The 21,277-nt window shown below is 43.6% G+C and overlaps 2 protein-coding genes across 2 annotated transcripts; both read left to right on the forward strand.

Annotated features, from left to right (window-relative positions):
• Positions 1–2,631: 2,631 nt before the first annotated feature.
• Positions 2,632–6,258, forward strand: LOC139344112 (transmembrane protein 100). Its single transcript, XM_070982056.1, has 2 exons — positions 2,632–2,706; positions 2,851–6,258. Exon 2 carries the CDS (start codon positions 2,920–2,922, stop codon positions 3,307–3,309), a length of 390 nt encoding a protein of 129 aa, XP_070838157.1. The 5' UTR covers positions 2,632–2,706; positions 2,851–2,919; the 3' UTR covers positions 3,310–6,258.
• A 4,134-nt stretch (positions 6,259–10,392) lies between these two features.
• Positions 10,393–20,833, forward strand: ccnf (cyclin F). The gene is made up of 17 exons (XM_070981427.1): positions 10,393–10,405; positions 11,249–11,400; positions 11,561–11,667; positions 11,761–11,828; positions 11,938–12,134; positions 12,644–12,697; positions 13,109–13,213; positions 13,449–13,526; positions 14,039–14,193; positions 14,637–14,801; positions 15,194–15,317; positions 15,411–15,591; positions 15,752–15,839; positions 17,110–17,209; positions 17,356–17,489; positions 18,444–18,622; positions 18,996–20,833. Exons 1-17 carry the CDS (start codon positions 10,393–10,395, stop codon positions 19,436–19,438), a joined length of 2,343 nt encoding a protein of 780 aa, XP_070837528.1. The 3' UTR covers positions 19,439–20,833.
• The last annotated feature ends 444 nt before the right edge of the window (positions 20,834–21,277 follow it).

A 21,277-nucleotide genomic window follows, 5' to 3' on the forward strand; every position in this document is an offset into this window, starting at 1 on the left:
TGATCTGAGAAAACTGGTACGCTTTGGTTTTGCCTGCCACAAATGTGAAATGAAGGTGTTTGTGACATGCAGGAGGGCTTTGAGAGGCCAAAAAGGCCCACAGATGACGCGTGGATGGCAAGGGCTATGCCAGACTGGGCGACAGGTGGCGCTGGGTTCACACAGCGGGACGTGGGTGTTTGATCCCTGCTGCACCAACCCTCAACGCAGGGACGTGCATACCCAAAGCTGGCTGAGTCACAAAGACGATGCGCTTGGGGGTCTGGCTCTCTGCGTGCTTCAAGCTGGAAATGGCAAGTTTCCCTGAGGAGAGGAATAAAAAGATTAGAAAAGGGAGCACAATATTTCAGCTTCACGTTGACTGCTCCCCGTGTCTGAAACAGCAGGGACAAAATGAATAAAGCCACTCCTGGCTTAAATCAGATATCCACTCACAAATGTTCACAACATCTCTGTTTCCAGCACCAGAAGTGTCTCACCACTCATGGATTGCAGCCAAGTCATCTGTCGGGGATTGTAGCAATGTGCTGCAGGCTTCTGGTCCGCCCATACAGTCTTGGATCAGTGTGTGTGAAGGGAGTAAAGGAGGAGGCAGGGTAGCATCCTCGAGATCACGTCAACACTACACACAGGTCCCAGAGGGAGTGGCGCCTACGCAGCTCAGCCTTCCTGTGACCTGCATACATCAGCTGCTGCCTGGCTCTGGCTGTCACCAGCAGAGCTCCTCCACTCCCACCACCATGGCCTGGCCCTGCCCAGGTTACCCATGTCTCACGCCTTTGTCCCCCGTTTCTCACGCCTCTTTTTGTCACAGAATGGATCTGAGGCAATTTTACTTTCCATGGAAGAAGCTTAATTTTCTTTCCCATGTCACACACACTCACACAGAAAGGGACAGAGCTGAATAGTCTTTTCTTTGTCCTGCACATTCCTTCCTACTTGTTCACTGTTTTCACCCTTTTTGTTTTCACTTTTTCTTAGCCCGAGTCCACTGCAGTGCAGGAGTCCAAGTACAAATCCACAGAAACCGAGCAGTGCGACCAAGAATCCACTTCTCTCCTTCAAATGCCTTCAAATTGAACATCTCTTTTCTCTTCACCCCTCTCCTCACAAACACATTCCTCACCTCCCCTCTTGTTTTCCTCTTTCGCCCATCTACAGCTCTACTGCTGATTGAGCTACGGAGGGATAGTCAAATCAGCGTGGTCACTGTTTAGATTGCATTAGGGTTTATTATTTGATTCCACCCACAATTCAGCCACTCTGAGCCAGCTTCCTCCGTCAAGTTTGATTTTTCCTCCAAAAATCCAATAATTTGTGCCTTCTGGGCATTAAAGAGCATGGATCCTGTGATGTAATTATGAGGAAAAACCCTGTCATTAAGATGAAACCATGCCGGTGTTGTACAAATGCATGGAGTTGCCTTTAAAACCCAGACTTAAATCTGAATGGTTGCTGCTCACCTACATCTCTGCTCTTTAGATACTCAAGATGTCATGGGCTATAGATTTTATGCCGGCAGTGTCAAGAGATTACTTTTTAGACCTATAAGCTTTCATGCATATCAAAGAAGCCATCACACACGTACATCACCAGCTGCACTTGAAAGCACCATTTGCACCATAGTGGTAGGTAATGTTACATTGAAATTCTAAAACCATTCAGCAACCAACGGCCGTAATCAATATGAAAATCACAGTTCATGTTCAAAAAGCTTGGAAAGAAAGAAAAGGAGACAAAATGTTGGCATAGTAAAACCAGAAATGCCTGAAGATAAAAAACATTCAGCTGTGTCCACACATTCATCCTTCCCTAATGTAGCTGTTCAGATGTGGAGGAGTGAAATTAGCAAGTTTACGACAAGAGAGCTGTCTGGATTGATTTTCTTTTCATGGCGGGCGAGCGTACTGAGGGATTAACTTCTAGGAGGTTGCCTTCCATTCAGAATGGACTGGCACCAGCAGTGTGTGTGTGTGGGTGGGAAGGGAGTGGGGGCCGCCTGTGTTTTTCACCAGTGTGTCTTCTGTCACGTGTGGGCATGCTCATTACTGTATTCACACTTTAACTATAGAAGCACTGTATATCTCTTGTCCTCCTACAAATCAGTGTCATGCACATGAAAGGGGGAGCGCGTGGTTGGTTGTCGGATTTCTGCGTGTTGTTGGATGTCCACGCGAGGGTTGGAGGGGCGCAGTTGGAACGCCGTTACTGTTTAATTGCCATATGGAGGTGACACATCTGTGCTGTTGCAGCAAAGGGTGATATCAAGGCTATCAAGTGCATGGAAAAAGTAGCTTTCCAATCTGAAATGATGAGGGATTCCCCTTTCTCCCCTGATTTCCAGTCAGCACAAGGCTTCTGTATTCCCCGAGGGATGCTTTTGTGCTGCAGGAAAAAAAAAAAGACTGCAATTGAGAGGCAGTGATGGGGAGATGAAGAAAAGAGGGAGCAGTTAACTCTTCTCCCCTCCCCCTTCCTGTGCTTCGTCAACCCCTATTCTCCCTGCTTCAATGTTTGACGTCACACCAAAGGAGACCAATCAGAGCGCTTGGACATCCCCGTTTATGTTCCTTAGCTCCTCCCCTTCCCGTGGTCCCTTATATATCCCCTGCCACTACATTCAGCAGATTGTACAATGTGCTGCCACAGAGCCAGCAGACAGTGTACAGAGAACCAGCCAGAGAGGGAGGGAGAGGAGGGGAAAGTGTGAGTGGATTTCAGCGCTGACTTAGAAGCCTTCATCTGACACGCTCCAGCCATTCCTGCTCCAGTCATTTCTCCGGTCTCACATAGACCTCCTTCTCCTTCCTCTGTTTTTCTGCATTTCTCTATTTCTCTTTGTTTCTTCAGACTACGAACGGGATCCAAGAGACCAACGCTGCAGCCCGGTTTCAGGATCCACCAGCCCTCACCATCAGGATGGGCTGCACAACGGGCCACCTGGCTTGCCAAACCCAGCCCCAGACCACCTCGGGGCAGGAGGTTCAGTCCCTGGAGGCTGGTGGTGCCAAGGTGCCTGAGGTGCTCTCCTCTCTGGAGCGTCTCTCGCAGGCCACCGGAGGCATGGAGAAGTCCTGGTACCGCTGCATTTTCCCCTTTGGAATCATCTCTTTGGTGATAGGTGTAGCGGGAACAGGTGTGACCTACACCTATAATGACCTGCCTCAGACTAAAGTGGTGTCAGTGGTGCTACTTGTCATGGGTCTTTTGCTGTTGCTGATGGCCACCGCCTGTTGGACTGTCCACAAGAAGAAGAGAAGGAAAAAGAAAGAGGGTGGCTCGTTCACCTCTGAGCAGTGTCCCCTGTGAAGCACATGGGGAGAACAGTGATAGGACCTCGATAGCAGAGACATACCTGGGGCTGGGAGCTCAGAGGTTGGCTAAAGAAGCTGCCACTTCACCTCTTCTCAGCGCGTAAATCCCCTCTATTCTTTATCACAGAGTTTGGCTCAGTTCTCACTGGAGAGAACTTGGGCTGAGAAATCATAGAGAGTGGAAGGACAGATAGACGGGACACTGAGGATCTGTTTAGTCTGTAAGGTTCGGACCACTTTGGATTGGCCAGGAGGGATCGCCAATGCCTCACACATTCTTTTATCATCAGACAGCAGGTGTCCAGTGTCAAAACAACCTCAGAGGAGACACACAAATATGCATTGCATACTGCGTGCATATTTACATAGCCCTCGCAACCCTGACTTACATATGCACTAGGAGTAACAGAGGGAACTCGCGCAGACACCTAACACGCTATGCAGAGCTGCTGTTGGAGTCAATGCTAGCGTCACTAGACACGTCAGTCACAGCATTCTTCCTGCCAGGACAGGTGACTCTCCAAGAGGCCAGAAGTGGGCCAAAGACAGCAACCTGATACCCAGCCGAAAGAGCAGTTCACCCGCGTCAGCGGCCAGCGTCATTCACTCGTCCTGTGACACCGCAGCAATGTGTTGGGGGCTTTTTTTACGCAATGGGAGAGTGGAACTTGAGTCCAGCAGGATCTTACTGGCATCTGTGTGGACGATGAACTGGAGAGGGCAGAGGACCTGCTGGGGAAGTGGAAGGTGTTTGTGTGTGCTCAAATAAAAATTCTGGTGAACTGAGAGACCGTTGGACCTTGGACCTCACTGCTAAGGAATAAAAGATTTGCACATATGACCATGTCCATGCCAAGCTAGAGAAACTTTTAGTAAAGCAGCATTGTCTGAAAGGCCTTTTGTAGCTTCAGCTTCACATTACAAAGGAGTGGGGCACTGACTTTCTGACTGACTGAGTGCCCTCCTGTCAATATGCGAGCATTTACGCCCAGCCTAGTGTCTCTGTAGGGCACCTCAACTCCACAGGCCAGGATTATTGAAGGACACTGCCTGAGGGGACATGCCACTGCAGGGACACTTTGACTGATCTTGCTCCCCTATGGCCCCTCCCGCTTGGTGCCTTGAGCAAGCACTCATGGAAAAAGGCTCTGTTGCATTCCCCCGTTTCCATTTGAACCCCCGAGAATATCCCCCCTTGTTCTCTCTCTCCTTTGACCCCAACAGTACTGTCCTCATCCATCCCATATGTTGTCCTCCATCCTGCATCCCCAGTTTCTGACTTGATCCCACTCATTTCCCTCTTGTGATATAGCCCGGGGGGGCAGCTGTACAGCCTTTTGACACACATGTTAAGATTCATACATACACTTAAATGTCCCATAGTACACAGATGCTTGACTTTATCTCTCTGTGCCAAAGAAAGAAGATTAAAGAATGTTGACTAAGAGTCCCTTTGTCAGTCTGAAAATAGGGTTCAAGGCTGTTCTCTAGTGAAAACGGATTGTTTGTTTTCTAAGTGGCTCTGGGGTTTCCCTTCCCTTTCCTACACTTTTTCTTTCAGAGAGAACGAGTGAATGTAGCTGCGTCCGGCTCCACATCTGTGAGTAGGTGCTTTCTCTTGGTGGGTAGTCTCACAGGATGAGACTCACAATGGCATTTTATTCTCGTCTTAAATATTGTCATTTCCGCCAGTGAATGTAACATGGGATGGAAAACGCAAATCACAGAAGGAACACGTGCAACGATCAGGATGTGTAGAAATTAAAACGAGCGTAGGCCTTGTGTCTCCGTGTGAAGGACTGTCTAAGCACTCCTTTACCCTTGAAAACCATCATCGATCACTTTTGTATTGATTCTGGATACCAGATTAGTGAGGCTTGTTACTGAGTAAAATGTGTCTATGCATCCAGAGGTAGCAGTTAACACAATGCCAAAGACTGTCCTGAAGGCCAGCTTGTCAATTACAAGGCTGCATCTGCATGCCTGCTTCAGTAGATTTGCAATGGATCAGTCTTTTCTCACACATTTGCAGCTCAGTGTGCATTTAGATATTCTGTTGCAAGCCAGTCTCACAGGGAAGGAAGGGGAGAAGGGGGAAATGAGGTAATGGTGGAAGACAAAAGAACCTGGGAAGTCATTTCTTTCACTTTTACGTGGGAGTGGGGAACTATCCTTGCAGTTAGACTGGGATCAGCCATCCTGGACAGAGCAGTTTTATTCTTAGGGGATATAATGCAGTGCGGGTAGTAGCAGTGAAGATACCAACTTAACAGGAGTATAGTAAGTCTTCTTTGACACACAGATCTGTCTTTGCAAGCACCTACTGTACAGCCATGTCAGCCCTTAATTTCTTTCAAGGTGAACATCAAAGGAAATGCTCATAGAGTATTCATGAGTATGTTTTTTTAGCACAGTGCAGTGGTATCCTCTGAAAAGTGAGACAAGAGAGAAGCGCCAGTATTACAAAACATTAGTCTGTGAATGTACACACGCTTTCACTCTGCCCTTAATTTTGACTTGTGTATCAATGCAATTTCCACGTGTATAGCGCACATTTACTATGTAGTACATTGTTATTGCATAGTTGCATACTTGCTAATTTTCAAGCTGTATTGTGCCAGTTTGTTGACACTAAAAAGTGATGGCAGGTGACCAGAATTTGTTTGTTAGAGATGTGAAGTGATTTCCCTTCTGCCTTCAGAAAAACTAAGGGAAAACCTACCTCTCTCTGCTGCAGGGGAAATACTAGATGTCCCTCACCCAGCAGACAGCCATGCTGTCTGCCTATGCTGTTTGTCACTCCAATGAGTGACACAAAACATGTTTATTTGTGTGCCCTCCAATATTTGGTGCTGTATATACGACTATTTTATAATTCTACTGTATATTTCTACTTGTATGTACATTTGTTGTATATTGTTGTATTAAATAAATGTTATGTGAACACTTTGGTCTGTGATGTTTGTGGCTTGAGGAGAAACTCGCATTTATTAATAAAAATTTACATTAAAGGTACTATGCAGGATTTCCCTAAAATTAATTTATGCACTCATACAAAAATTATCCCACACAATCGTCATTTATGTCCCATTAGAAGTGCGTGGTGGTGTATTAATCTGCTGGGACCCTGTCCTCTGTCTGCATTTGCTTATTTTTGTTTTGTTTTGGTTGGGACGTTTCTGGGCTGCAACCTTTGGGCAGTGGGTGTGCAGCCCCCAGCCAATAACAGCACGCAGGTGAGGTCAGGACTTTAAAAAGCCAGACTGTAAGCAGAATGCATCCAATAGGAGGCTGCCACCATGACAGACACGGCTACAAAAGCTATTAGAAACAATAACCCCCAATTCCTTTATAGTATACCTTTAAACTGCATCGCTTTGGAAGATTGTTCAGAATCATCCAAAGAGTAGAGGAAATAAGCTCTTCCAACAGGCCTGGAAGATCCCCTGGACAGGGCTAAAAATAAAGAAGACTGATGGATAGTGAGGAGGCAGTGGACTAATTTGACTCTACTGTGAACACAGAGTGTAACTGTCACTGTACCGTTTGCATGTATCATAAAAACAAATGTGGTTGACGAGGCCACCTGAGCTTCCCTTGTGCTTGAAATTTTGATGCTGTATATAGACACACTTCCATGTGCTAGAGACATGTGGGATCCTCTGGTTGTTATGAAAACAGACTGGCCAGAATAAATGACACCCCCTACTGGCAAAATAATAAAGTAGGCAAACTATGCTCATCATGGCAAGGATTTCTGCATTTTATTTGCAGACTGGCTGAACTGCTCAGCAGGAGTTAGTGTGAAGGCATTTTGTTATTTATCATTCAGTGGTAACTGTGCTGGGAAACTGGGTGTGGAGGGAACAGTGTTTAGGTCTGGATAAAGGGTGGGGCGGCCAGCAGGGGCAAAGTGCAGATGGGGTGGAAGTGGTAAGTTGGATTGCTAGGGTCAGCACAGATTACAGGAAACCAGATGGGAGCAACTCATCCGCCTCTCAATCTCCAGGACTTGGCTTCAAACCCAAGCACTCAGCACTATTTGCCTTTTATCATACTCTGACTTATACAAAACTGACATCAGTCTAAAATGCATTGAAACAGGCAGCACAATGTGATGTTACAAAGTGTAGATTTGAGCAGGCTGGGGCCTTGTGGCTTTATTTATGTTTTGTCCAATTCCTGATTGACAGCAATTGTGCAAAAGACAATTATGGCTGTGTGTTTAATCAGTCAGCGCCTGCTGTTGGTTCCAGCTGATAGCGTTGTAGGAAGATGGAGTTGTATCAGCGTTAGATGTTATGACAGCTGTTTTGGAGACAGGTGTAGATGGAAATCACACATGCCAGGTCAGACAGCCAAATGAAATCACAGGCGAAATGAAATTAAAATGCAATGTATTGTAATAGAAACAAATGTGATGAGAGGCTATTAGATCTAATCTCTCATAGACTTGAGTTTTTTCTATCCTCCGTGAATCACCCTGACTCCAATCTTCTCTTAAATTTTTACATCCTGTCCTTCTGTCTCAGATGTCAGTCAACAAGTTTCGGTCCACGGGAGCTTTCTGCTCTGCGGCCATTAATTAACACCTTGTTGTATCAGGGCAGCTCTTCTGGAGTAAACTGCTCAGGTGTGACGTTAGCATTCTCCATCTACTTTTCAGGTCAAACTCAATTACCTCATGTAGGAGGCAGCATCATTATAACAATACATCACCTCAGCAAAATTATAGGCCTTCTAAGAAATAATGGATGCTTAGGGAACAAAAAAATACACACACTTGTGAGCTTTTATCACTATAATCATTTTTAGTTTAGGTTAAACGAACTAGCCGGTTGCTTTTCCCTGCCTGTCATTGGTCACGTAGTGTTTTACTGAGAAAATCTTTGAGATTGGTTGGAGTTTCCATGGAAACGGTGACTGCATCCAATTAAGGATGTCACAGCCTCTGCCCCATCCGAGGTCAGTCAGCGTCAAGATAATTAGATCGTACAACACCTCCAGTACGGAATGCAGCAAGAGTTTTGTGGTTCGATGAACACAGAAAAACAGCAGAAATGTGTGGTTTTTTTTTTATTTCTCAATTGACTTCCCTAATGCTTTTTGGATGTGTATAAAATGTTTAAAACAGTGAGGCTTAGAGGCAGCTATTGAGTGGCAGAGGTAACGCTGAACACTGGCTCTTCCAGGTGATGATGAGATTCGGCGAGCGGCAGATGTGAACATCAATAGAGAACCTGAAAGGAGCAAATAATTACTGGTGGTAGGCCTAGTGTACTCTGCTCCTTGATGACCCTCTTCAAAAGACCAGCAATCAAGAGGACACTATTCAGCCAGGAGACTATCACAAGGGGGATCGCACACAGTGGTCTTAATCATCGTGTCAGCTCAAAGGCAGCTGCGTCACAGGCTGAACCACTCTGTCGCTTTATTGGTTTACATCTCTGCTTAGTCACACAAATATTGACGAGTTAATAAGTTGTAAGTGTGTGTGTGTGTGTGTGTGTGTGTGTGTGTGTGTGTGTGTGTGTGTGTGTGTGTGTGTAATGTGTAAAAGGACAAAGCAGCTGACATAATGATTTCTTATTGTTCTCCATCACAAGGAACACATCAATATTCCTGTTTGCTCCACTGGCTTTTTCAGTTCTTTGTACTCGTAACCATTTCTCACACATACTTAGATTTACTTTGGGCTTCTCTTGATCAACTTATAACAGTACCTGCATAGATAAATGTACACGTCCCTGCTTATTTATCCTTTGGGCTCAAATGCAAATGTTAATGTTCATTTAGCACAAAATTTCAATTTTCATTCTCAGCCAATACAGATAATACAGTCTGCTTGAAAGGCTGATGCGTTACATATTAAATCTGTGTTTTTTAAAATTAGCTTTTGTTATGTAAAGACAAAGAAACACATTAATGTCGGCCAGTGGGGGGTTGAGATTTGTTGAGATTAAACTGATTTATTTAAGGATCATTGATGGCACTTTCAATCAAACATCTAATGAATTAAGATTAAAGCTAATTAAGATAAACTGAGTAATAAACCATCAAACAAAATTAATCTCCACTAATCATTAGTCATTCATTTCATCCTTACTTCCTTCCATGGCAAATAGCAACAACTGAGTCATTTTAAAGACCAAATAGCTTAAAATAAAACAGTAAACACTAAATTAATCAGAAGGGATTTAGTATTTTCCACACGGAATACGAGGTAGATGTAGACGTTTTTTAATACAACATGTAGACCATAATAGGGAGATTAGAACAGTTAATGGAAGGAATAAATAAATAAATGTTACCTTTTGTGACTTATAGAAATGAAACAAAACTCCAATAGTACATGTTTTGCTTCAAAGGCAAAGAAAGAAAAGACAAGAAAAATTTAATTAATTAGATGTCAAATTAATTTTAAACATAGCTAACTATAAGCACAGCACAACGACCTGGTGTAAAAACAAGTTTCTCTGCTCTGGCTCTTACTATGCGCCTGTCCCTTTAAACACAGTACCTTTAAACGGCCTTTTCTGCTTAACTACATTTCCCACAATCTACGGTAAATAGGTGGATCTGTGGACTTTCTTCATAATCAGGTCAACCAATCGTGTACATTCACTGGCGAGCGCGTACTTCGAAATAGTGTTACGTTATCCAATGATCTTCTAACATTTTACAGTTTATAAAATCTGTCCAATCGGTGCTGACGTTATTCACGAAGACCAATCACGAGGCTACTATGTAGTAGCTAGGCGTCACTCTGTCTGACCAATCAAACTGAATGTGGAGTTTAAACGGTGAGCGCGGGCGGTCCTAGAGTAGCTTTGGGGCGGGTCCAACAAGTGAGGACGCGTGCTTGAATTTGAATTCAAGAGCTAACAACTTAAGCTACTAGTCAGCTACTACAGCACAGCAGAGGCTGTGAGCATTATTCTAACACTGTATATGTTATTTTCTGGTGAAATTGTCTCTCTGTTTGTGTACGTGTAATATTAGCTGGTATCGCCGTAACGTTTAAATCGCTGCTCACTGCTGTAGCTACAGGCATCGCTGAGAGATCACTGCACTTGCAATGAAAGCGGGCGGTAAGTAACTTTAATCGACTTTAACTTATCTTATTAACAGGCATATGTGTCTGCATTAATGTAAAAACAAGTGTTGGTAGACGTGCTTTGTTAAATTCTGACAATTCTTGTTAGGTGGCACTGTTAACGAACTAGCTCCTAGCCGACACAAACGTTAACCAACGGTAGCCATGGGTTCCTCCTGTAAAGTTCAAATGGGTTAATGCTGCCAGTATTTGTTTAAAACATATCTCCCGGCACTGTACGCCTGCGTGGTACTGTTTATTAAAAACTGCAATATATTGTCAAACTTTACGGAACCGAGGTCATGACTTCAGGTTAGTTGTATTTGAACCTCAGGAGGGAAATTTGGGCGCTCACTTGATTTGACTTCTCCCAGTCAGATGCTCAATTCTGCGTCCTTACAAAGCTGTTAATGCTTGCTACACTGGACTATGATGGTGTATGCGTATTTTAATACTCTTTAGGTTATCATATTTTCATGAATTTAAACGATCTCACGTCCAAACATGATTTCAGTAGACCACCCGGGGATGCCTTACGTTAGGCGTTTTGAATGTGGAGCCATAACCTTCACCTTAGTGTGTCTGATCACCAGCAAACATGTAAACTGGCCACCGGCTTCAAATGAAGCGCAAATATTTGTTTGACATTAATGTGAGAATGAGTTTGTGAGCCCTGCACTAAGATGTGAAATGCTTTTGGGTGCTTGTGTGTGCGTGTGTATGTGCACTTCAAATGTGTTTGCCCTTATGCTGGATATGAGAACCATGCAACAGAATGGAAATCTTCATGTTAAAATGTGTGATTTGCCTAACTTATAACTACTTTTTCTTTCGGTAGTCCACTGCCGTTGTTCAAAATGCTACTCTGTTCCTGCACGGAAGCGGGTCCGTAAGCGAACTCCGGCCCTCACCTTGCTGTCCCTACCTGAGGAGGTCCTCCTCTGTGTGCTCCAGTGCCTCTCCGCTGAGGACCTGCTGTCCGTCAGAGCAGTGAGTAAACATGCTGCACACACTCTAACACTGCTACACAACCTCTCGCATGTATGTGCCGTGCCATCCCAGATTAGGCTCTGGCATCTTGTGACCACCTGATTTGATAGGTCAGATGTCTCTTTTGTTGAGGGACTAACTGATGTGACTTGTGTTACAGGTTCATTCCCAGCTGCGAGATATTGTTGACAACCACTCTAGTGTATGGGCCAGGGTCAGTTTCAGGGACACGTGGCCATCCCCCAACACCTTATGGCTATTTGAAAGGTACAGCCACTTCTGTTCAAAGAATAAAGACTCCGAATCCACTGAATTGTTTTTCCTTTGTATGGATTTTAATCTGAAACATCTCTTCTTCAGAGCTGCTGAGAAAGGGAACTTTGAAGCTGCTGTGAAACTCGGGATTGCTTATTTGTACAACGAAGGACGTAAGTTAACTCCCATTCATTGAGAATACACTTGCCATTTATGTTTTTCCTCCCTTCCTTATGTTGCTTGGTGCCATGTCTTCACGTGTGCCTTGTTTCTTTCCACCAGCATTGTTGAGTGATGAGGGCCGAGCTGATGTGTGTGGTCGCAAGGCCTCACACTTCTTCAGCCTGGCAGAGAGCCTGCGCTCTCCCTCAGCGGATCCCTTCATCTGGGTGTTCATCCGTCCACCGTGGTCACCCACTGGCAGCTGCTGCAAGGCTGTGGTGTTCGACCGCCTCAAGGCTGAGTGTGAAAACAACGTGGTAGGTTTTGCTGCTGCAGTTTTAGAGGGCAGATAAATGCACTTCCTTTGTAACCAGCCTGAATGGAAAGCCTCATCATTTTTAGCTTGTGTCAGCAATGATAAAGTTCTTAAACTTTTATCTGTCTGTTGGTATGAATACAAATTTGAGGTTAATGGTACTTAATATAAATGCTCCAGCAAAGTCAGACAGATTCCTGCTTTCTTTTGGCTGGTTTAATCAAATTCTGATGCCTCGCAACTGCAATTTTCATTCCTTTGTGCTTAGTGGCGAGCCTGGAAACCCTGTTTTCAGCTTCAATGCTTTTGTCGTCACAGCACCAAATAAAACTCTAAACAAATCAGATCATCTTTTATTGCTCAGTTGACAGAAAACTGGCACGTCTTAAATTCAGAAATGTTTACATTGCATTTACGACATTTGATAATTTCATAGAAGTGGAAAAAGTTTGGAGCAGAACGTCTGTAAGATCAAGTGTTCATTAATGTGTTTGTCTCGTTCTTTTCCAGGAGAAGAGAGGACCCTTGCTGCACTGTTTGGCCAGAGTTTTGCAGCTGTTTGAAGTAAGTGTAAGAGTGAGACTGTCTCTGTCTGGGTGTGGTTCGCCCAGTTTCTATCAGCCTCTAATCAAAGTGTATTGCTGTCTGCTGCTGTCACAGGGGGCTTGTCCGACTAGTCATTAACCGCACAGATGGGATAACTGTTGTTTTGTCATCTCTTCATGTAACACAGCTGTTGCCTCGTAGTCCCTGTTGAGTCTTCTTACTCACACTCCTGGTGTGCTTTTTTATTTAATGGTGTGACAAATTATTTCGTGCTGCTTACGCAGAGCTCTGGTTTGTTTTTCAAGATCACAGCACAAGAACATTTATCTGTAGACAACATTTCAGCACTTTGTTAGACCAGGAACAGAACGTCTAGTCAGTTTGCCCGGTAAGATCTTTCATTTACATCTGATGCGTTACCTTTTCCAGGAGGATGAAAAACGCTCTGACGCCATATCTATGCTGGAGCAGTCGTCACAGGCTGGCTGTCTGCAGAGCTCCTACCTGCTGTGGGAGCACAACCGGAAAGCAGCTGTGAGTTTGAATTCCTCATTTGTTTTCTAAGTTATTCTTGATTAAATTAAGCTTATTGATTTAGGCTGTACAGTGTCTGTGGAGCTCAAACACTGGCACATTGTTCCTGGTACAGTACATACTTGCACTGAGATTGATTAAAAAAGTTAGAGACTAACTAAATTGATGGGGTAAATTGATTATTGTGTGTACCAATATGTTAATCAAATTTTGTTTTTTCATATTTGAATTTCAGATGGCTGATCCGGGCAGGTACCTCCAGTGTGTTCGAACCCTCAGGGACTATGCTGGCAAAGGATGCTGGGAGGCTCAGGTGTGTTGCTGAAGACAGCAAATTGCCACATTTATACTGATGCAGCAGTTGATTTAATGTGTGTTCTTGGTGCGTTTTCAGTTTTATGATGGCCTTATTTGTCAGTCAGCAGCTTCATTCTCCCTCGGCCATTCACTGTAATAATACAAAGCAAGTGAAGTGTTTGTCATTTTGACAGCTTTTCATCTGTGCCGTTTTTGTGTCATTTCTCATTTTCATCTCCCGCTCCTCCATTTGTCCAGATTTGGGACATTTTCAGGCAGTGTCAAGAGGCCTTGACAGTTGTTGACTTTCTTTTTCTCTTCTTTTTTATCGCATTCAAAAGCTTTACCCAAGTAGCACCACTGAATCACAGAAATATGACTCATCTGAAATCACAAGCTGTGTAATTACAGCAGAAAACTGCTTGGAATAGCAAACTCAATTTATTGTTGTCTTTTTGGTGTGACCCAATTCAACAAGCTGTCAAGCCTGACACATTTCTTTATCACGTTGTCTTTTCTTGCCTCCAGCTCTCCCTGGCCAAAGTGTGCAGCCGTGGGAATCCACTGGGTTTGGAGTCAAAAGCCTGCTCTGATTTGGTGGCTCAGCTGTTCAGTTCCTCAAACCCGGCCACACGACCCTGCAGTCAGGGCATCGTCAGACGAGGCATTAAGGACACCATGAGGTAGACTGGAACTGAAACTCCTCTGTGATGTTGCTGACATAATTAGAATCTGTTGGTGAATAATCTCTTTCTGGACAATGGAACATTCCCGCTAGTCATTGTGATGACTCACTGTGTTTTGATTACTGCAGCTTTCTATAATGACATTACTAAAGATGAAATGGAACGCTGGCACAAGTGTGCCAGTCAAAGGTTCCTCGAGGATAAATTTAAACCTTTTCCCTGTGAACATACCGCATGGCAGGTTTCATGTCATGATTTTGAGATTGTGACTAAGTTTTAAATTCAAATGTCTGCTTGTTTGGCATTCTTAGGCGTTTTGCCTCTTGTATCTTTGTAGTGCATTAGATTTAGACCAGTGTCTTTTCTATTCAGTGATCGCTTTTTAATGCACCCACCGATCTTCAATTTCTGCTTGTCTCCCGGTCCTTCTGTCTCTCCAGGTACATTCTGGTGGACTGGCTTGTGGAGGTGACCACCATGAAGGATTTCTCCAGCCTGACTCTGCATGTGACCGTGGGTTGTGTGGACCGCTACCTGGCCCTGCGCTCTGTCCCCAAGGCTCGCCTCCAGTTATTGGGAATCGCCTGTATGGTAGTTTGTACACGGTAAGAATGCACACGTGCATAGTCACTGAAGTATTTGTTTATGCTTTGATTTTGGATCTTAATATTATAATACAGTTCTGATTATGGGATTATGTGGGGAAACCAGCTTTGAGGTTAGAGGATTTTGGGTTAGTTTTGGGAAGTTAGTTCTATTTTAGTAATAGGATCTAGGGCTGATGATGGAAAAGCATTCATTGTTTCATACTGTGCTTCATCATTGAGGTCATTGTGTTGCAAATCACACTATTTAAGGCAATATGCTTCATTATTTGGACTATGCTTTGTGCACAGCATGGATGCAGGCAGGAAATTTGCACTGTGTGAACATAAAAGAAAAAAAAATCACTGTTGTTTTTACACTTTCAGGACAATTTTGGTTCCTTTCTTTTCAGCTATATCAGTAAAGAAATCCTTACCATACGTGAAGCTGTCTGGCTCACAGACAACACCTACAAATATGAAGACCTGGTTCGAATGATGGGAGAGGTTGTATCTGTGCTGGAGGGAAAGATCAGGGTGAGTCCAACAACTTTCCTTCTGGTACAAGTGCCAACGCATTGTATTTTTATGGGGATTTAAAGTGCTGATTTTGCTCGATTTTTGCCTCAGAGCCCCACAATGCTGGACTATGGGGAGGTGCTGCTGTCTCTGCTTCCTCTGGAGAGGCGGACCACTCACTTATTCAGCTACATCTGTGAGCTGTTGCTGCTCTACTCTGCTCTCACCACACCACCACCTGCCAAACTGGCCTGCGCTGCACTACTGCTTACACGAGCACTACACCACTATGGTAATAACACTCACTCACTCAAACACGCACACAACACAGCCTGTTCGAAAAGGTCCCCTGTGTCGCCCTCTCAAATGCAAATAATCTTTTCAAACAAATAGAATTTACGACTTTAGTCGATGTTACCCTTGACGTGTGTCTGTGGTCTCCCTCTGTGCAGCTCCCCTCTGGCCCAGCCACTTAGCTGACTTCACAGGCTTCTCCAAGCAAGACCTCGTCTCCCTTTCTGTGCTGCTCTATGTCAAGTGGTAAGCTTCTCACAGCTTCTGACTGAATTGGTTGCCAAGCAATTAATTTCTCTCCTCCTGCTCCTGGACAACCAACCAATCTGTCAGATCACATTCAGGCATAGAGACACCCTGTCCAGCTACACAGCAGAGCACGTGCAAACATTTTGTTTTCTTATTAGTTCAAGGGAGGCGATCAGCCATGATGACATGAGTTTTAATAAGAATAACATAGACGTTTGTCATGACCTTGGACGAGGGAGAGCCATCATAGATGCTGCATCTATTCTTGAAAGGCACATTTTAAAAAGGCACTTCATCTGTTGTGACCTCAGTAGTCTGTATGACTCTCCTAGTGATGAAAGTAATTATTTGAACAAATGTGATTGACGTGGTTGTATTTCCAAAGAAAAGCTCTAGACATTTCATCCCTTTTGAATAGGTGGTTTGTTTGGCTCCTGCAGCTATGCTTTTAATCAGCAAGGTTAGCACATGATCAAAGCGTCTGACTGGTGCATTATCTTCCTCAGTTGGTTACTTGTTCATTACTTGTTCGTATTTGTTCATTTTACAAAGTGTTCAGCACAGACATTGTTTTTTCCAATATGGCATTAGACCAAACACACCTCTGCACACCACTGGACATTCAGACTAGTACTGTGTATTTCGATTATAATTTATCAGCCCATTAGTACAGCTTTTGAAAGTTGTGTACTGATGTGGTTGTTAAAACCCCTGCAGATCAAAAGTTTCCTTTTTTACTCAAAAAGAGTGACTTTGACCTTCTCAGATTGTATGATTTGAATATTAAGATAAAGATAAAAGGACCCACTTCTTCACTGTCCTCCCACAAAAAAAACAGATAACAAAATTGATTGGTCATGTGTCTGGCTGTTTTCAACATGCTCATGTAGCCACATTGATTAGATACAAGATTGTTTATAATGTCTTGTGACCAAGAAAATGGATGGCCATTAAGCTTTTTATAGCAAATGCTAAACCTGGAGAGAACTGCAGAATCATAAAAGACTGCAGAAAGCCTCTGGGCTGCGGGGGGGTGGGGTGGGAGTAGTGTGTAACCATCAGTGAATCACCAAGTGAGTCACAGAAACGTGCCTCGGGGTGAGTCACTTTGATAGGTGAACATCGCATCGACAAACTGTAATTCTCAAATGGACAAGTAACGAGATTTGTCCCCAAGAGTTGATTATAGAGATGCAGGAAGCAAAGTGGATCAAACTCAGTCATTTTTCTTGTCTCTGTTTCCCCCTCGCTCTCTGTCTCCCCTCAGCTTCAGTCAAGATGTTCCCAAAGATTACAGGCACGTGTCTCTCACCGGCGTCAAGCAGCGGTTTGAAGATGAGGCCTACCAGCACATCAGCAGAGAAAAGGTACTTGATTTTTATTTTTTATTGCAGGTACAGGAACAATGTTCTTTCTACTAAACCTTTTAAAAATAAAAGCATTTCTTGTTCAACGTTCTCTGTATCGGAGTCCCTGAAACTGGTCATTGATATGATTTCATGGCCTCCACAAGGTGATGGACTTTAAAGAGCTGTGTCAGATCTTGGAGATTCCTGAGGTGGAGCCTCAGATGGAGCCTCCCAGTCCCACCGGTCAATCAGCAGACATCCACACCTTCCTCGCATCTCCATCCAGCACCAACAAGAGGTAAGCCAGTTACCAAGTTCCCCATTACAATGCATTAGGGCTCGGTGATATTGAAAAACAGTAAATGGTTTAAAGAGACTTTTAAATGTGACGTATTGCCAGAAATGAATATTATGCAATGTGGACAACTAAGACTACTTTTGGTGCAGTGTAGCACATAATGCAACACAACCTGCTTGCCCCTGGAACATTTTTATGGAGCATAATAAAATTCTCTGTGTGTCTTTATTACATAGACCTGCGTTCAGCACTCTCAAGCTTGCTGGGCTTCTATGGCTTTCTAATAGCACTTGCCCATTGTGCTACTGATACTATTCAATCCCCTGTTTTATGATGTTATCCAATATGTTCATTACAGTAACTTTATTTATCCATTTGTTTTATCTGAGTTTGCAGCCTTTTTTACAATAAGGACTGCATGGAGGGACACAATGATGCCGCTTATTTATTGTGGGGCTAATCTACTGGATTGCTTCATATTGTACAAAAATCCATGCATTTATGTCCAACCCATGTAGTTTTGTCAATCAAGTCAATTTTTATTTATACAGTCCAATATCACAAGTCACAGATTTGCCTCAAGTGGGTTTACAATCTCTACAGCATGGAGGAGGTAGAGATGTTCACAACTGACTGTTAGACCAATGTTTTTAGTACATTCACATACTGTAGCACCCCACTTTGCAACAGATATTCTAAATAAGATCAATAGAAGCTCACTATTTAGGGCACGTGTAACATAACTTGAAATACAAGCAAAAAACGGCTCACTAACCAACAGATGACCAGCGCCCCCACCTCTCTCGCTGCTCTTTTAGCAGTTTTTATCAGTCTGGTGTGCCCTGCGACAGGCGGACGTGTGAACCATCTTGTCCAGAAGGTGTTTGTTTGTGCCATCTGTGAGATGCTACAGTCACTTGCCGTAACAACGCTGCTTGTCCACTTTCTCCCCAGGAGACGCGATGACGCCATGCAGGCCCACAGAGGGAGCTTTGTGGCCACGCCCACAGCAGAACTGTCCAACCAGGAGGAGACGCTGCTGGGCGACATCTTGGACTGGAGTCTGGACACTTCCTGTTCCGGTTATGAGGGGGACCAGGAGGAGGAGAGCGAAGGAGAGAAAGACTGTGATTGTGAGTGTTGAATGAGAAGGGGAAAGAGACTGGGCGCATTTATTCCAGTGTGTTTACTATCAGACTGTCAACAGTGTTTTTCCCGAAAGCATGTAAATCAACTAATCCAAACTTATATAGAGAAGAGTAATGCATGAGTCATTCTTCCATTAGGACATTATGTAACTAGAGATGACTCAGCACTTGGAACGTCCTGTATAATAAAACAGCACGTACATTTAACCTCATATTATGCATGGCCACTGTCAATGGACAACGAAGCATGGGTGATAGAAGCTGTACAGGGTGTGTTGGATCTGTAGTTGGCGTAAACTTTGCCCAAAATGATTTGCTGTGATAAACTGTAACACCTATTCTTCTTCTCTTTCAATAGCTTCTATGATATCCATCAAACTGCACTCGCTGACTGATGAAGACAAAGGACTGGAGCACTGCAGAGCCCTGTCCAGCGATGAAGACAGCTTCTGTGAAGCGGACAAGGAGGTGAGCAAGGATCGCCAAGGTCGGGAGCCTCTTTCCTACTCGTCGGGGTACTCCTCCGTCCAGAGCGTTAGCCCCTCATCCACATGCTCCTCCTCCTCCTTCCCCCTCGTGCCTTGCACATTTAAGACCTTTACCGCGTCCCTGGGCACAGCCTCCCCTGGCACCCAGCCAGGTTTCCGCCTTTTGGTGCCCATGCAGAGGCCCCGGGGCACCTCCAGCAAACAAGTGAAGAGGAAGAACTCAGCAGCCCATAGTGGGGGTGAGGTTGAAAGAGAAGAGGAAGAAGGGGATGGAGATGAGTACACCACCAATGCAGGGTTTCTGAGCTTATAGACAGTGGTTGCTCGACTGGCCACAGGCTGTTCACAGACCACCTGCTCAGTTATTATCCTCCAGCACTTTGTTCTCGATGCTGTCCTTCACTCCCATCAGACTGCAGTGGTCCATCAATTGCCAAAAGACCAAGAGACTTCGAGCTTCTGGACAGTAAGGGAAAATAGATATACAGTATAAATCTGAATTACCTAGGAACTTGCTTTTCTAGCACATTGCATTTCACGTTTACAGGCATGACTCCGTAAAATACCCTCAGTAAACAAAGACTCGCAGTCAGCTCTGAAACCACTGGAACAGGACTTGACTTTCCTCAGGACCCTGACACAATTTCTCTTGTTTTACAGCCTTCTACAACAACCTATCTCAGATCATGTTTGATAGTTGTAAACAAAATAAAACCTCAAGGGCTTATTTTGGAAGAAAAAAAAAAATCATTGTTAAGATCATATTGTGGAAATGTTTTAAAAACAGTTTTCATGTAATTGATTATCATAGTTTCTGATATGCACTGTCTGTACAAGAATCTGTCTTGTATTTGGAGAATGTCATGTAGTTGATGGAAATGTCTGCATCTGAGGCCTAAAAATACAGATGTACGATTTCTTCTTGTTCATTTTTATGCTTAGTTCAATGTGTGTTTGCCAAAGGTACTGTGGTGGTGTCATTTATGTTTTCAGGGGCATCTACTTAAAGAGAAACAGAGCTGTGAAATGAGTCTTTCAGTAGTCTGCATCCTCAAGAGTTTTGTGCATGTATAAAGTCTTGAAGATGGACACTTATCCCATCAGGAGCAGCAGATTAAGACATTAAGATGTTAACAGTTGACTGACCAAGAATCACCAGCTGGATGACTGTTGCACAGACCTCAGCTCATCATCCAGGTGTTAAGTGCTGCACAGTCATTAAGTATTCAACTCAAATGTAATGAGGCACTTTTACCATCACAGGAGCGCAATTCAGTGAAATGTAACTGTTTCCACGCTTGAACAATCAGTACTCCAGTATTTCTGAGTCGGTTTGCTTTGCCTTCTTAGAGCGAAAGGGAAGTTCAGACACTAAAAGAAAACTATTACTTGATGGGGTTTTGAAAGAATGTATGCCTCATTCAGCATTCTGAGCACACAATGAATGATTGTGACCAACTGTAAAACATTTTTAAACTGTTACACCAGACTGGTTATTTCCTGTGTTTTATAAATGTACATAGTACTATATGTATGATTGGAGAAAGACAAAGAGCGTGCCACTACTTGAAATTGTTTTTGCTTCATTCCAAAAGGGCAGTTTTCTTTGTGAAACCTGTTTTTCCCCAGTACAGTGTTTTCTCAATAGACCTATGATGTGAATATGTCATTTTGTATTACCGAGTTCAAATAAAACAAGCCATCATGCAAGTTTCCTTTCAGTCTCACTTTGCATGCCTTTACCATGACAGACACAGTTTAACTTGTAATAGATTTACTCATTTCCCTGATTACTTTGCAGCAAGACAGAGGTTTGTAATAAGAATCTGGACTTCTTTTCCCAATCGAGCTGTTTTTCTTGGACTTAATGAGAATCATAAACAACTTGAAAAGAAAATATATTTCTTCTGGAGAAAATAATTGGTCTAGCTGAAAGACATCTGTAGATAATGTGTTTGGGTTTAGGGATTAAAAAGCTCAAGTTGTGTTCAAGAGCTAACCAATCAGGATTGTATTTTTGAATGTGTGTTTTTCCCTATAAGTCCAACCAGAATACATTTCCAGCCTGGAAAATAAAGCTTTACCCTTTTATTACCCTTTTATTTTACAACATGAAGGTCTAAATGCTAATTTGAAGCATCTCCTCCCTCAC

This window comes from Chaetodon trifascialis, chromosome 15 (assembly GCF_039877785.1).
Source record: "Chaetodon trifascialis isolate fChaTrf1 chromosome 15, fChaTrf1.hap1, whole genome shotgun sequence".
In the NCBI taxonomy this organism is placed as follows: Eukaryota; Metazoa; Chordata; class Actinopteri; order Chaetodontiformes; family Chaetodontidae; genus Chaetodon; species Chaetodon trifascialis.

Bases quoted from the DNA above. Each gene is read 5' to 3' on its own strand.
- ccnf (XM_070981427.1), top strand. The intron at 15,318-15,410 runs GTGAGTCCAACA...TTTTTGCCTCAG, and splicing joins TGCTGGAGGGAAAGATCAGG to AGCCCCACAATGCTGGACTA. The intron at 18,623-18,995 runs GTGAGTGTTGAA...CTCTTTCAATAG, and splicing joins AGGAGAGAAAGACTGTGATT to CTTCTATGATATCCATCAAA.
- LOC139344112 (XM_070982056.1), top strand. From the start codon at position 2,920: ATGGGCTGCACAACGGGCCACCTGGCTTGCCAAACCCAGCCCCAGACC.